Source organism: Pseudoliparis swirei, chromosome 2, assembly GCF_029220125.1.
Source record: "Pseudoliparis swirei isolate HS2019 ecotype Mariana Trench chromosome 2, NWPU_hadal_v1, whole genome shotgun sequence".
Lineage (NCBI taxonomy): Eukaryota > Metazoa > Chordata > Actinopteri > Perciformes > Liparidae > Pseudoliparis > Pseudoliparis swirei.
The window spans coordinates 16,831,562-16,848,549 of record NC_079389.1 but is presented as its reverse complement, the minus strand read 5'-3'; the positions used below and the strand labels follow the sequence as shown (position 1 = coordinate 16,848,549).

Below are 16,988 nucleotides of genomic sequence, written 5' to 3'. Positions count from 1 at the left end.
CAGAATAATGACACACTGTCACACTCGCGCTTTCTCTTTTCCTGCTGCTCATTGTTTTCATGCAGCCTCGGTCCGCTTCTTTCTTTTATCTCTGTTTAGTCTGTCTCATCCCTTTCTGCTTATCCCCCCCTTTTTTCACACTCTCACCACCCTCCCCCTCTCTTTCTCTCGTCCCTCCACTCCCTCCTGCTTTCTGTCTCTCCTCCCCTCTGGCATATATTGTAGGGAATTTGCACTGCTGTAGTATATAGGTCAGAGAAGTGATTTGGCCTAGACCTCCATCACCATGACACTTCTGCTTTTTACACACACACACACACTCTTTTGCTGGGTTCATGTTGTCACTCTGCTCAGTGCCAGCTCGGATTATGAAGATAAATGTTTGCTTTGGGGAAAAACGGCTTGAAGCAGCTGCTATGCTGCTAATTCAGTTAGCGCGGCCCAAGTGCTGCCGCAGATCACTCTAAATCCCACATTAAAGCGTGCATTCTCAAAACGCCACAAATCCCACGCAGTAGGCATACATTCTTGTTTAATTTCGACCAAATACTGTCAACCCTGTTCTCAGGGGAAAAGAAGGCATTTTGGTGAAAAATAATCGTAAAATATCACATTTGTGTTCGTTTAATTTAAAGGTGCAGATGCGAGCTTGTGGAATGTAGATTTTCATATATGTTTATATGCATACAAATGTATATGCTTGTATATGTATATACATATACACATATATGCATTTATTTACACACATACACTACCGTTCAAAAGTTTGGGGTCACTTAGAAATGTCTTTATTTTTCAAAGAAAAGCACTGTTTTTTCAATAAAGATAACAATCAAAAATACACTCTATACATTGTTAATGTGGTAAATGACTATTCTAGGTGGAAACGTCTGGTTTCTAATGAAATATCTCCAGAGGTGTATAGAGGCCCATTTCCATCAACTATCACTCCAGTGTTCTAATGGTACATTGTGTTTGCTAATCGCCTTAGAAGACTAATATCTGATTAGAAAACCCGTGCAATTATGTTAGCACAGCTGAAAACAGTTATGCTGGTGATATAAGCTATACAACTGGCCTTCCTTTGAGCTTGAAGTTTGAAGAACAAAATTAATACTTCAAATATTAATCATTATTTCTAACCTTGTCAATGTCTTGACTGTATTTTCTATTCAATTTTCAATTCATTTGATAAATAAAAGTGAGTTTTCATGGAAGACATGAAATTGTCTGGATGACCCCAAACTTTTGAACGGTAGTGTATATATATGTTGCATCGCCACACTTTCACATTAAATGCTGGGTTTCATTGAGTTGCCTCGTGTTGCTTTTGTTAATGTACCATATTGACAGTGGTGGATGTTGGATACAATCAGGTTTTCTGTCACAGGCGCACACACACACACACACACACACACTTGGACTAAATTACCCACAATGCATGTTAATCCATCATCACAAACGGAGAGTTGAATGTCTCGTTTGTGCCTCGTTGGTCAATAGCATCATTATAGGGCGCCTGAGCTCCAGCCTGTATGGATTTCACATCAGTGGATGAATACATAAAGAGAGATCCGGTCGTCAGCTCGTCTTTGAGCATCGTTTGTGTGAACGGTGAACCTTGTTAAAGTAATAACGGCAGCATGAAGTCAAACCAACGTTCGCCTACTGTTCTAAAACGTGAGCTATTGACTTTACATCAATTTCTCCCCGGAGCCGTGTGCACATCGATAAGCGGTTGAGCTCAAATTGATTTATTGGTCAATATGTTTAAGCTGCCGGATCGTAGGTTAGTCCAGAGACTACTTGATTAAATTGATGCTTCGGCGCTTTGACCACAAGTGAGCTACTGGCTTTGGAGATTCGCTTTGACTCCTTCTCTGAGGGCTCTGAAAGCTTTTTGAGATCTGAGAATCATTTCACTCTTTATCTTTCTGACAATCACTTATTTCTTCGTCTTAGAGGGGGAAAAAACGGCTGTTTTTGATCCGTCGGTCTTTGGTTATCTTGAGCCTCACGTAAATGCCTCTGTCCCTCTGCTTTATAGAAGGCTTTCATTCAGGGCATTTAGTTTTTCACATGTTCTTTAAGATATTAGTAATAGTATGTATCCACATAGTCTTCCCATCTCTTTAGCCAGTGTTGAGGAGGTCATGTGTTGGATCAGCTCGCTATGTGTTGACGCGTTGAGGTCCGTTAGGATTGTTCTCTAAAGACTTGCATTGCCTGTTTGCTCCGTTGGAAATCTTCAAGGACAAAGAAACACAAACGCGTGTCAACAACAGCACATTTTAAAATAATGTGATCGCTGATGCTTGTAGTCATAATACATACTCTTTAAATAGAAGAGGTTTGTCAGGGGTTTTAAGAATTTTGTAGATGAGGTGTGAAGATTCATTATTAATTTTTGTTCAGCATTGTGAGTGTGATCGGTTCTCTCTGTGTGAACGGATGTCAATAAAGAAAATAAGATAGCAGAAGGATTGAAAAATGAGATCAAGGTCAATTAATACATGTACATTTAAACTAAAGGTTTGCTTTTAGTTATTCGAATAATCAGACAAAGCATGCAAATGTTAAGATGTTTGACGATGGTTATGGCCAACATTGGCAATGAAAATATATTTTTGCACATCTGCCACAAGTAAGCTTTCAGAACAAGGACAGAAAATGGTGCATGCGTTGATATAAAGTTTAATTCAATCCAGCACAGCATCCAATATTATCAAAATGCAAAAAAATGAATTGCAACCCGACGTCATGGTGGTTTTTCTGAAGGAAAGCGTACCTGTGCACGTCGAGTGTGAACCTCTCCATCATCCCCGGTGTCGTCTCATTAGCCGCGTCCTTCCTCCTCTGCGAGCGATGACACCGTTGACATTTAATCAATCTCTTCTTCTGTAGCTGAGCTGGGGGACTACAGTGAAACGGAGCATACGGCGGGCTACCTGTCGGAATTCTGCTTCATGCCCAACCCTCCGCAAGACTTCCACAAAGAGGTCGCCAAACACCACCAGCAGCACAGGTACGCACGCCCCAGATCCACCAGCGCACTAGGGGTCCCACATGTATTCAAATGCATGTAAAAACCATCAGGGCGGACACTTTCAACTCAGATAATGTTTTGGATTCCAGGCCTCGAAGAGATTACTCTATTTCAAGAGTAGGGCTGCACAAAATGATTTATTTTTTATTTATTGAAATGTCAACGACTTTGTTATTGCACTGAGGGATTTTTTTATCGGTTGTAAGAGTAGAAAACGGCACTTTACAGTCTTCTTTTATTGGTGCCTTTTGAATTCAGTTCTATAAACGAGTGTTGGAAGCTATTTCCTTTCTCTCTTTTATATTTTTTCAACATGTCATGTGTTGTATTATAGTGCATATTGTGTTGCATTAAACTAAACATGCCACAGTTTATCTGACCTTTTCCCTTCATATCTCTGATCGCCCATTTCTTTTGTTCCTCTCTCTCTCTCTCCTTCTCCATATGCCTCTTTACCACACACCCTCTCTCTGTTTCTTCCTACCCTGTCATCATCACTCCCTTTGCTCCCACACACAACCTCCCGTCCCATCTGTCTTTGTACCTGTCCCTTTCCCTCTCGCTCTCAGCGGTCTGTCTCCTGCCCAGTCAGAGTTTAATTATCTGAACACAGCACGCACGCTGGAGCTCTACGGGATAGAGCTGCACTATGCAAGGGTAAGTACGGTGTTATTCTGCGTTTACACTCGAGTCTGTTGAGGTGCGTTGCCGTGTATACGCCTCGAGTCTCTGGGCTGCTGTTGGTCCCGTGCCTCCTAGTTCTTTAGCCTGTTAGACAAATCTGCATGTGAACATTTCCTTCCTTCTTTTCCCGAAACAGTACAAAATAATCTAATCCATAACCTTGTACAACCACTACCAGAATTGATATCCAAAGAATCCCGATCTGCACCCCACTGTCACAACATGGCTGATTCAAAGCTGCTTTCATTCCCTGAGCATCAGAGGAGGATAGAGAACCGGTTGGAGGAGCTGCAGTGTGTGAAGTCCATGTTGATGCCCACACCCTGCAGGAAGGCCACACATTGACATTCAGCTCTCACTGAAGTGGCAGCAGATGGTCGAAGAGCAGCCACCTCACCATTCAGATTGATTTCTTTCATATAAAGTATTTCTATTGGGAAACATCACATGCATCTTTCACCCGGGCTGCTGCAGGGATCACAACTTATGTTGCATCCGCTCAGATGTCACGGTGAAGTGGAGATTGTGTTTCAACTTCAGAAATAGAATGGCAGTCGACCATCGATCTCTTTGCCGGGGTCATTTGACCAGTTCAGAAGAAAATGGCGCTCTGTGCTGTTCATTACCAAAGAAATTGAAGTAATAAACGAGCTACAGCGGTCAGAGTTCTTTAAAGGCAACGGTACACAAGAAACGGCCACATCGTGCTCTGTTTATTTGACTGGGAAGGTCCATTCTACTCTATAGCTTGAACCCTGTTATGGATTGGGACTTTAACTCGTGTTAAAATGTCAACACACTTTAAGAAAGGTTGTTGTCAAACTAACTGACAGTAAAGCTGCTTGTCATGAAGGGATTTCATTTTTAGTTCTGAAAGCAATTAAAGAAACATGTGATGCTGATTCTTTTGACAGTGCAATTCAATAAGCATTGCTTTGCATCATTTGGTTGATTTCTTTGGAATACTATTTTCTATAGGAGTACAAAGTTACACTTTTCTTATTTTATATACCTCAGGTTTAAAATAAACTTGAAGTCCAAAGAATGCGGCAATTGATTCATTCAGAAAGATCTAAACAGGTAAACGATTCCTGGAGTCACCGGATAGAAACCATCACGGAAATAAATCGAGTGAATCCCGGATGCTTCGCTGTCTGGTTTTCCAGCTTCCGCTATTTTTGATTATTGTAACAAATGTGTTCCAGCACTCTGTCATCATCCGGATCATGTTGCACGTGATGCTGTAGAGTGGATAACATAAACATTTTAATTCTATAATCAATTGAGACTAAAGTCTATTGGACCTGAACTCTGTTCTTGTCCCACACAGATTCTGATTCCCGTCTCTGTGGGTTTTTCTTTTTTGAAGGAGATCGGTTGCTCTTAGTTTGAGCCAGGTGACCCAGAGGCAGGTCTGCTTTGTAGCCCAGAGAAAGCCTCTCTCTTATATCTGGCGCTCCTGTTGTGTCTCTGCTCGGCTTTGCTTCACACACTCCTTCACACGCCCTGCTCTCCCCTCTTCAGGACCAGAGCAACACAGAGATTCTTCTCGGGGTGATGTCCGCCGGCATTGTGATTTACAAGAACAGGGTACGGATCAACTATTTCCCATGGTGAGTGACACACGCGCACTGAACATAAATAAACACGAGCCATTGAGTGTCCAGGTGGGAACTGCATGGCGCTCCAATGAGACGTTGATTTTCACTCCAAGGTAGTCGATGTGTGGGGAGCGGGGGGGAAGTTGTCGATCCTGAATAGGGATGTCACAGCAGGAATGTTGTTCTGGTGAGGAGGCCGATATCTTTAGGACCAGTAACGAGGGTAGCAGATCTGACACTTTGGTGACTGGTCTCAGTTGGCCTTGATTTACTTTCAGTGAGGCAGTTTCTGAGTGAATTGCTGTGGTGATGGATTCGGTGGGTATGTCATCATCAAGGCCAGCAGCCACGCAAAATGAGACCATGGAAACCAAATGAATCTCCGGGGGGGAAACCAAGTCATGAACCCTGTGGGACGCCAGCGGGAGAGCTGTTGATGCTCGATCAGATGTTCCACACAACATTTCCACCAGCAGTGTCGGTTCTGTGTGTCGGTCGGAGGGCAACAATATTTACCAAAAGAGATGAAACCTAAAACGTGCAAGCGTGTAACTCGAGCTAGTAAGCGTGAGACGCGAGAGAAGCCTGCGGTCAAAAGTTCAACAGCTTCAGCTCCACCTGCTGGAAGCCAACACAGAGAGTAGCTCCACAACCAACTGCGTGGCCAAGAGCAGCTCTCGGATGGAAATGAGTATAACTGTGGATGAAAGACAGAAAACAAAAAGCTTTCTCCGTTGATAAGTGCGCCACGATTGCAGCTCCTCTAACAGTTTGCTGCTTCGCGTTCAGGTTTCCCCTGAGCTGCGGGAGTCGAACTCTGGATGTTCTTGTCACAAACCGCTCTGTCCCTCAAACATCTGACAACTTCACTTGAACTGCCTCCAGGAAGACATTTTACTTGGAGAATGTGCTGCATGATGCGTTGGTTACTTCAAACAGAGTGATTATCGTCATCGCATGTAAACGTTGAAGCCGGCTGTTGATCTTTGCCAGAATTATGCCGATGATTCCACCAGATATGTCTAGGGGGCGGGCTCTATGTTGAACTCTGTTTCCTGGAAATATTATAGGCATCAAAGCTGCTCACTCTCCTCCTCTCGCTGTCCTCCTTTCCTTTTTACCTCTCTAATTCACTTACTCTCATCGCCCTCTGTCTCTTGCTCTCCAAAGCATTGATTCTTGGCAATCTCCCATCCTCTGCTGCTGCACTGTGGGAGGCTAAATGTTAGTGGTTGCCGGGGGTGGGATAGTAACAACTCAAATCCCTGTAACTCCGGAAGATAATTCACTTGTGTGGAGGCTTAACACACACAAACACACACACACACACACACACACGCAGAAACAGACACACACACCCTGACCAAATGCACATAGCAGCTGGTATGTGTGTGTTTGTGAGCGTCGGTGAACGTCTCGTACAGTAAGATGTTTGTGATTTGAGGAGTTTGAGTGCGCGCTCACCAAGCCTCTGCAGAACGAAGGGTTTTGCGTTACCGACATTGCGGCGAACTGAAGTCAAGGGCCAAAACATCAACATTTTAGGGTAAAGATTATTATTATTTTTTTGGATACGTCTCCATGTAATGAATCAATGCACAGTCCTCCCGAGTGGAGAAAAAACAAAACAGTTTGCACGCGTGAGTGTCTTCGCATTCAGTCAGCTGAGCTAAATTTAGAGACCAACAGTGGTGTCCACAGCAGCTGTGCACGACCATGTGTGAGAACGAGAGAGCGACACAATCGGCCACAGTGTCTCTCAAACCGACGCTCAATGACTTTTCTTCTCTCCTCATGTTTTCTCTTCCTCTATCCTCTCTGAATGAAAGGCTCACTATTTCTACATTGGCGTGCGTCCCATCACGCCTCCCGGTGTCGCTTCTTTTGACGCGGCATCGTTCCCCCGGGCGCATAATAGATAGACAGTAAGATGCGGTTCGGAAGGGTCAAGAGAGAGAGAATATGTTTTGCCTCTTTCCTATTTCTGTTCACAGTAGCCTGACCGATGAGCCACACTTAGATGGACGATGACTCACACTCTGCCTAAGCGTGCGTGTGTGTATGTTTGTCCATGCAAGAGTGTGTAAGTAAGTATGTAAAATATATTTAGCAGCGAGCGATGAGTCACAGCAGCAACAGAGCTCTCGGAAGGGATGACGTTTCTCCGCTGCCGCTCATCAGCAGACCTCGTGCTCTTCTGATTCAAGTATTATTTCATACCGCTTCGGCCTCTTTAGACGCACAACTAGCTGCTACGCAGATTGATGGGAAAAGATTTGCTTGGTTGAACCATTGAGAGACTCCAACGTGGTCATACTCCCCGCCCAGCTATAGGAGGGAGAGCGGGTCGGAGGTTAAATGAACAGTTGGGATGTGACTCAAGGGTCAGCTCAGTTGACTAACAGGCGATTCATGGAGAAGTGTGCTTTTCTATTCTATTTGTTTATTCCTGAAAGGGAAGTTTGGAATCTGGTGGACCGGCGGGATTCTGGCAAAGATTCAAATTGTGCATGTTAAAATTAAAAGTATTTTTTACTTACACCTCTCTAATACCACGGATAAGTTATGCTGCGCTCCAGACATTGTTTAGACTCTCAGAAACTTTATGTTGAATTCCAGTTCCTAACCGAAGGTTTCAAAAGAGATCAAATGTGCCTGATGCGGTTCTAGATCTCTGAATAGCCGCCGACATCTTCAAACGTTTTGCTTATTGACGGCTGTGTCTGCATGTTTGAGAGACGGTCGACCAATTAGAGCTTTGTCGGCGGGATGAGGAACGCCAACGTTATTTTCCTGCACACCTAGCTTGCTACCTATAAAAGTAATGACAGAAAAAGGTCTTTAATAGTGACAGGGGTGGACAAGAATGATAGAACTGTACAGATATTGTAAATTAACTTCCCAAAATAGCAACTGTTCTATTCAGCCATAACAAGTATGGGATTGTAATAGTTCACTTGCATCGTAAAGCTTCAATGGATGAGGACCGTGTGGAATAATATAATACCCCCAACTTTAAGCTGGCTGAAAGGTGGAAGAGAGGGAAAATTAGATGTTGCGGAGGAATCACAGTGGTGTGACAAATGACTGTTTACATCCACCTGAAAACAGGGAAATAAAGCCGGTCCTTGTTTTGCTTTCAGTGCATTTTGATTCTTTTCTTCCTCAGACAATATGACAAGTAATCAGACAATAAACCGTGCTTCTTTCTTCTGTGCCACTCAATTGCATTTTAACACAGTGTCAACGATTGTATTCAACTGACACGGGCAGGGACGATTCAATGAGGCTTTATATCTAAAAAAACTAACGGTATTATATTTGTGCAAAACACATTGACTATTATCCCAATTGCTGGTCATGGCCATCAGGAGGAGCACCTTTCAGCAAATACAAACAATTGGCTATTGAAATGACCGAAATACATTTTTCATCTACATTACTGTAAACGAGAAGTAAAACATATGTGTAATGTAATACATAATTTTAATGCATATGTATTTCAAGAAAGTGCCCACTAATATTTGACTGACCTTTTATTGAAAGTGTAAAAACATCAGTGTCCCAATACAGCTGCTTGGCTCATTAACTGTGAAGACACTAACTTTGTCTTTTCCTGCTTCCAGGTTGAAAATAGTAAAAATATCCTTCAAGTGCAAACAATTTTTCGTCCAGCTAAGAAGAGAGGCGGTAAGTTCTCACACACACACACACACACACACACACACTAACCAGCACCTCCCTCCCACAATTGTGTGCCTGCACATCTTTGTGTGCATACTGTACATGAGTGTGTGTGTGTATACTGTAGCTGTCATCTGAGCTGTGTCTGCATGTGTCTATCATCTGTATCAGCCCTCGTTGACTCTGCTCTCACCCCCCACTGTGTCCTGCATCCCTGGTTTGACACGTGGATCTTTTCTTATTCATAAAGCAGACAATTGACTCAACAGATAAGCGTTATTTAGCTAGAAGATTGTATTTGGAACATATATCCACACATTGAGTCAGCTGCAACACCATAACACAATGAAAGGAAATGGTTGTAGTAGATATATAAAAGTAATGGATACACAGTTGAAATATTATCTAAAAGTAATGTAAAAACAGTTCAAACAATTATCTAAAGGTAATGGTTAAACAGTGGGATGGTTAGCCACACATCGTCTGTCATCATCTTCACTTACATTATGCTAACTGTTTGATAAACTGAATTCTGGTCACATCACATGCTGAATGCCAAACGCTTATTTAAAGGCCCACTAACCATTTCCTTTGCCTCCCTGCACACAGACGGAGACCCGGGAAACGCTGCTGGGCTTCAACATGGTGAACTATCGGGCCTGTAAAAACTTGTGGAAGGCCTGTGTGGAGCACCACACCTTCTTCAGGCTGGATCGGCCCATCCCACCACAGAAGAACTTCTTCGCTCACTACTTCACCCTGGGCTCGAAGTTCAGATACTGGTGATGACACACACGCACACGCACACGCACGCATACAGGGTGTTTCCGAAAGAGTCTCACCCTGACAGCCAGAATTTGACAGATTGATATTTAGACATTTATTCCGACACACACATTCATGGTGTCTGACTCTCAGTGAATATCAACAGAAGGACATGTTTGTTTGGAGGTGGATGCAGTTGTTTCCCTTTGGGTTAAGAGGATGAATCGCGGGAAGTGCCTCTCGTTGTCGCGCCCAGAAAACCACAACTTCATTATTTATGGCGTCCATGTGCACCTCTCCAACAAACTACTTTTACATTGGTGATGTTCTTTACATTTTGGGGAATTTAACATTATTTTCTAATTATTATTTTATAAAAAATGAAATCCCCTATACAAACATTTGACTACATTGTGCCAACTGAGTTTCCCTTGATTGGCTCTTTCTCTTGTCTATGCAATGAGTGTGAGAGGTGAACTGAGCGTTTGAGGTCTTGTGATGCATTATTGAGCGGCGGTGATGAAACCCAGCCACCTTCGCTCTGATGTTTGGCTTGATGCTGCGTCTGTGTGTTTTTGCACTTTGGATATTGACTGCCATTCCAGCATGATGCACCTTTTGAATTGAGAACATGTGTTATAAACAGTGTATTATATGATGAAATATTCATGTTGAATCTGTTGCACTTTTTACTGTCAGACCCGACAATTAATGCTGGTGTTATTTTGACTGTTTTTTTAATATTTCATTTTACGGCAGATTTTATTTCTGGGGATTATATGGCAAATTACAATTAATTTAGCCTCGTAAATTATTATTATTATTTTTTTAAACCCAAGAGTTAAAGATTTTCAGTACATTTTCCAAGACGGTCGACTGAGGGTTGTTTGTGTCCAGCGGGCGGACAGAGGTGCAGTCTGTGCAGTACGGAAAGGAGAAAGGCATCAAGGACCGGGTATTTGCCAGGTAATGGACAGCGTTCTTCGTTGGTTCAATGAACTACAGCAACTTGTTAATTTGTTATTGTTTATATTTTGGACGCAACCAAGTTAATGTCACGGTCTGCAGATCGCCCAGCAAGCCGTTGGTCAGGAAGCTGTTGGGCGGAACTGACTGGGAATCAGTCAGCAGGAACAGCCTATCAGATGAGAGACTGGAGACCCAGAGCCTGCCCACTCGCTCGCCACCCGGGACGCCCAATCAGTGAGTCCACGTGTCAGGCTTCACTTCAGCTTCCCGTTAGACAGCTGTGGAAATGTAAATGGTATAATGACTGTTTTTCAGGAATTAAATGACACAAATTGAGTTCACTGAGATGTCAGGGAAGCCAAGTGTAGTTTTAAAACATTTTTTTAGGATTCATGTTTCTCGAAGAAGAAAAAAATTGTCATTTGTAGTTAACGTCTGTAATTTATGTTTATTATGAAACCAGCTCTGAAAGGTTGACCTTTGTTGAGTGGGCAGTCAGGTCTGAGGGAGTCATTTCTTTATTGTGTCCTTGAGACACTGAAGCCAAAACATGATCTCTGACCTCTGAATTGATTATTATTTCTCCCAAAACATATCAAGAAAACAATGCATATGCTCACATTGATTCCTACAGTCTGCATTTCTGAAGTATCGTTGAAAGATTTGATTTTGATTTTGGATTCGTTAGCTCAGGGGGATTTTTTCTTTATTTCTTTTCTTTCTTCAGCCAATCGTACTTCAGAATCAGCTTAATTTGAATTCGACTGGTTACACGTACGCTCTCATCGTACATACGTGTAAATTACAAATAACAATGCTAAATATCAAAAGACATTAAAGACAGCAGAGTAATGTATGTACAATATAAAAACAACAGTGACAATGAATTGGGGATCTAAGTGCAGAAAGTTAGTGCTTCAGTGTCCAAACAAAGACAGCATTGAGCCTCACACGTCCTTTTTCCTAATCAAAACACAAAATTGTGTTTTAAGTCAGAAACTTAAAGAACAAGTTAGAATATGCATGGAAGGCACTTTCTGTTACTTCAATGTTTAATAGCCAAAGCAACTTACACATTTTGATCTGTGCCAAACATATTTGAGGATGTTTTCTCAGCCCTTTAACGCCGTGTGTCTTTGTTTTGTTCTTCAGGAGCTCACTGTTTGTGCAGGAGGGCACACGACTACGCCCTTCGTCCGTTGGCCACCTGGTCGATCATGTGATCCACGCTTCGCCCAGCTTGCCTGTCTTCTCCTCCAATCACAGGTCAGCGTCGTCCACGCAGGCCAACAGCATCAGCTTAGACTCCACACCGTAAGTCTCGAGTCATTTTTCCCTATGTTCATTTTCATTTTCCCACTTTATTTAAAGCCGTTTGTCTTCAGGATTTCAAAAAACAAATGCCATCCTTTGTGCAGGGTATTTCACTTAACTGCCTCATAAATAATGCGCCTCCCTCCACTTTAATTTTGAAGTTTAATTGTATTCATCAGTGTTAGTGCCTCTCTGTCTGACTGTACTGCTGAGTTGACTGCTTTTTAAATGTCTGTCTGTGCCTGTGGCTTCTCCAAACAGTTCACACCCTCTCCCAGTGTCACTTAGCTGGCCCCATTGAAAGATGAACCCTTTGAAAACCAGCCTGTAAAATGTGTTTATAGTGGGGAGCAGGGCAGAGAGGTTAGACGGGACTGAACTAGGAATTAATGTGTGTTTGTTTTCGGCATGCCCGTGTTGTGCTCGCACGTTATAAACTATCTGCAGGACGTATAAAGTTCCACATTTCTGTTTGCCTAAAAGCAAAGTGAGTTATGAGTGACTTATATATTACTGAAGACTGAATATATCTCATTCAGTTCTTTCAAAAGAACGACGGGATATCAGAAAAGAGAAGAAAATAGGTACATTGAGGCGGTATGAGGAAAGTGATGCGTTTTGTTCACTTTAAAGCTTGTACACATGTTCTAGAAAAATGTGTACATCCTTAATATATCTCAATATGTGTGATTGTCCAGATGGATCAGGGGGGAACATTTCTAAGGTGGAAACCCGAGTGGTTCAGTAACATAACATCGGTAGTTCCGCTGCCTACTGAGCTAAACACATGCCAAGTTGTTGGCTCATCCTCCTGTTACAGAGCCAAACGATGACACAGTCACCTTCCCACTCTGACTCAGACAGCACACATTATCCATATATATTATATTATTTGGCTTTGATTTGTCCATTGTGATAGCCAGTAAGGTTTTCAATACATCAGCTTAACGTTTTTACATCATTCTTAAAACTTATGTTTGATAATAAACTTTAACTTTTTGGCGACACTTCCAGGATTCATATTTGGCGAGTCAGACTTTTAAAACTGTTTTGTCTTTCAGTTTGTTTAAATATAAGTTTTTTATGTAATTTGCACGCAAAAGAATCAACAAGTAGCCATGTGACGATCATCATCCTTGTGAATGCACGCTGTTATTGCACATAACCACATTCAGCCTGTTGATGCTATAGGAGTTTAAACTGTTTACATGATGCCTTGACTTCTCTGCCAGACCCTTTGGGAGGACTTCTTCAAAGATTTGGTTTTTATCCATCTTCAATTATTTTTTGGGGGAGCTATTAGTTCTAAATCTTAATAAATAATAAACACCGCTCTTCTCCGAATATGTTAGTCGGCCTTCTTTGGGGAGATCATGCATCCCTAAACTTATAGAAGAATCGTCCGTCTCTTCTCTCAGGCCCATAATCCAAATTTCCCCAATGTTCCTTCCAAGATTTCCCCCCAATAAAAACTAAATTAGAATCTGGTTTCTGTCCCACAGGCCACAGTTAAACGCTGTCAGTTCAACACATCAGCAATACAACAAAGCCGTAACCCTCTGACACGCTCTCTAATGTTCTGTTTTTAGTTGTGTAGAGCCAAAAGTATCCGTTTAGCGAAACCACAACGCTTTACTGTGATGGTTTATATTTTCCTGATGCAGTAAGGGAACAAAAAGGAAGTTGTATCATAGATTGTACCAACACATTGCATGCTACCGCACAGTGGGTCACGTTAACTTACGTAGTGTTGTATGATCAGACATGTTTCCATGTTGGGTTATTCTCCATTCAGGCCTCATCCTAAACTTTAGATGAGAATCGCATTCTACTCCTTTTTAGTCTTCAGAGTTTTAGCCGACGGCAACTTCAATTGTTTAAGTCCAGTTTAGCCGACATGTCATCGATTTCAATCAACTTTTAGTCATTCCTTGTGACCAAATGTTCTCTCACTTCGTTTTGTGAGCTTTAAAACAAAAAATATTTCTCGTCAAATGTTCATTTTTAGTCATGAGATCATATTTTTATCATTATTACAATTTGAGGTAATCTAGTTTTGCCAAAACCAATTATTTTGTCCATTTTCGTTCAACTCATTTTACATGAGAAAATGTCACACATTCCAGCAGCAGAAATGTCGTGCCCGAGTGAGAGAGAGAATGAGAGAGGAATACATTTGAGTCTCGCCTCATCTCTTCACCGCTATTCGGTTTAATGACGGTGCAGTATCATCGTTGTCTAGTCTCAAGACGTCGGAAAAAAGGTTGTTGAACACTTTCTCTGTGAGGCTTTCAAAGCGAAAGAAGACGTTTACGATTCAGTCACCTTCAAAGCATTTCACAGAAGGAAAACTAAAAAGCAGGGCTTAGTTAGAAGAAGGGTTAACTATCCTGATCCCAGGGCTTCATTGTGTGAATGAAGATACTTTATGAATCCCTTTCCCTCGTCTGTGTTGTGTTGAGAGAAGTGATGCAGCTGTGCACTGCCCTCCTCCTGAGAGCCTGACCTGGATTTGACCCATAATACATGTCCGTTTCCGTGTGTGTGTTTAAGACACAAAGTGGCACAAGTAGCAGCAGCCAAAACAAAGGCAATGCTCTTTGACAGCCGCTCCCCCAAGAGTGCCTGCACACTACCACACACACAACCACACACACAACCACACACACTTAGATTCACACACTCGGAATCAAATGGCTTTAACCCCCCAGAGTGAGAGCCACGATAGTGCTTGAAAGCCTTACCTGGATGGGGGGGGGGTCCTTCCTTCCTTCCTTCCTCTTGCAGCCTTTTTATTGAGGTTAATGCATTGTGACTAACACAGTGCTATTAAACCTCTCTGTCTCTTGCATCTGTTTTTTCTCTCTCTTCCCTTTATCTCTTTTTCTACTAAAGCACCCACCTCGTTAACAAACGGCACATTCTTTAGCGCGACCATTAGTCTTTTTGTCTTTCTGTACTGCATGTTTTTGTCTTTGGTTTCCCACCATATTTATTTAAAATGCCACGCTGTGGTTATTCTTCTGAACAGCAAGTAGTGTGATTCATTTTTGACAGTTGTGATGAAGTAATGTTTTGCTGGAGCATAATAGTGGGAGCATAATACCATAGTGATGCAAAAAAGAATAATCACCACAGCTGGAACATGCATTTCTCTTTCTCTACCTCCCTCAGGTCTCCAGAGGTGCTCGATGGCCTGCCTCCTGCTCTGCCCCCCAAGCAGCTGAGCAGGAAGACCTTGAGCCAGATCATCCAGGCCCACTCCCAGCAGAGCCTCCTGGACAACCACCTAAATGAGATGTACGACGTTCCCGTCAACGCAGATAAGACCATGGTCAGTACATCAAAACTAGACTGTAACACGCCGTACATATTAATATGCCTGGTTACATTGAGCATTTTAATGAAATACTTAACCCAGTAGCCCTCTTCGGTGTCTGTCAAAATGTGTTGCACCTGAGGTGTTTTTATTAGATTAAAAAAAATATTGATTTGCATTTTGAGGTTCTAAGCATATTTTTCATTCAGAAACATCATTAGAAATGCAAATAAATCTATTGCAATTTATTTATACTATTTACTTGAATAACAGACAGAAGAGTACATTATGGAGACTAAATATTAGTATTTTAAATAATGAGACTAGTAAATTTATTTCAGAAAGAAATTAGCGACTGCATAAAATAACAAGAATGTCCTGGTAGGTCCCAAACATCGCGTGGGACACGGTTAAAGCAATAATGAGAGGGAGTCTAATCTCTAGAACGGCGGGTGGCTGCCTTAGCCCCTCCCTTGTTGCAATATTCAGAGAGCCTCTGGCTCAAGCTATCAGACAAAACAAAGAGGTGAAAGGGATCAATATAGCAAAGGAGGAACATATAATAAGACTTTTTGCAGATGACATTATTACCCATCTCCAAAATCTCAACTGTTCAATTACAAAACATACAACAATTTTGGCTGACTGGTCGTATGCCGGGCTGTGAACTGAACATCACAAAAACACAGGTACCTTCTCTTAACTACATGCAAGGCAATTAGGCAGAAATATAATCTGAAGTGGGAAGCACAATTAATAAAGTGCCTAGGAGTGTTGATTACTCAGGAAATGAACAAAATATATGAAACAAACTACAATATAATAAATGATAGGATACAGAAAGATATAACAAAATGGTCACAAATATTATTGGATCAAGAATTGAGGTGGTGAAAATGTATGTACTGCCAAGGTTGCTCTCCCTCTTATCACTAGCAGTCAGAATCCCAGGGTGTCGGTTTACAGCATGGGACAAACATGCATGGGATAGTCCAAAAAATACAAATTGGAATTCCATGAGTAGAACGCAGCAAACTTCCACCAGCTCGACAAGATGGAGGGAATTTGGTTGGAAGAACTTAATCCGTTTTTTCATTACACCCCACACGAAACATAAACAGTAGGGTAAAGAGCAGCCATGCTGGGGAGAGTGTGGGCAGATGAATGCCAACCACTCACACACATTTTCTGTACATGTAATAAACGTACAAACATTCTGGGACTGAGTTATTCAGACTCTGGAGGAGATCCTGTGCTACAAGATTCCCAGGGACCCACCAATTGTGTACCTGGGACTGATACCTGGCGACATAATCCAAAAGACTTACCGCTTCAAAATCCTGATACTCGCAAGAAAAAAAACCATCACAAAGAGCTGGTTGAAAATTGACCCTCCAAGCCCAGGACAGTGGACATTGTAGACGAACTGTAAATATGGAAAAATTACTCTCTTTTTTTTCTAAGGATAAAAGCAGGGTCCCATGAACAACGAATAAGAAATGCAAATAAATTACAACCAAAATAAAGGTTATTTATTCTGCTAAATAAACGTTTCTTCTGCCCCCTAGTGGCCAAACATATTTATTTTGCCGCTCTAAATCTTGAT

General features: G+C 42.0%; 1 protein-coding gene across 3 annotated transcripts in view; it reads left to right on the top strand.

Annotated features, from left to right (window-relative positions):
* The window catches only part of ptpn4a (protein tyrosine phosphatase non-receptor type 4a), a 61,998-nt gene that overhangs the window by 36,074 nt on the left and 8,936 nt on the right, over window positions 1–16,988 (top strand). For all 3 annotated transcript variants that reach the window (XM_056429238.1, XM_056429231.1, XM_056429247.1), the window contains 9 exons: window positions 2,905–3,025; window positions 3,616–3,703; window positions 5,255–5,343; window positions 8,958–9,021; window positions 9,625–9,797; window positions 10,678–10,746; window positions 10,849–10,983; window positions 11,902–12,063; window positions 15,238–15,397. In XM_056429238.1, the coding sequence (XP_056285213.1) occupies window positions 2,905–3,025; window positions 3,616–3,703; window positions 5,255–5,343; window positions 8,958–9,021; window positions 9,625–9,797; window positions 10,678–10,746; window positions 10,849–10,983; window positions 11,902–12,063; window positions 15,238–15,397 (1,061 nt within the window). The remainder of the gene's footprint in view (window positions 1–2,904; window positions 3,026–3,615; window positions 3,704–5,254; window positions 5,344–8,957; window positions 9,022–9,624; window positions 9,798–10,677; window positions 10,747–10,848; window positions 10,984–11,901; window positions 12,064–15,237; window positions 15,398–16,988) is intronic.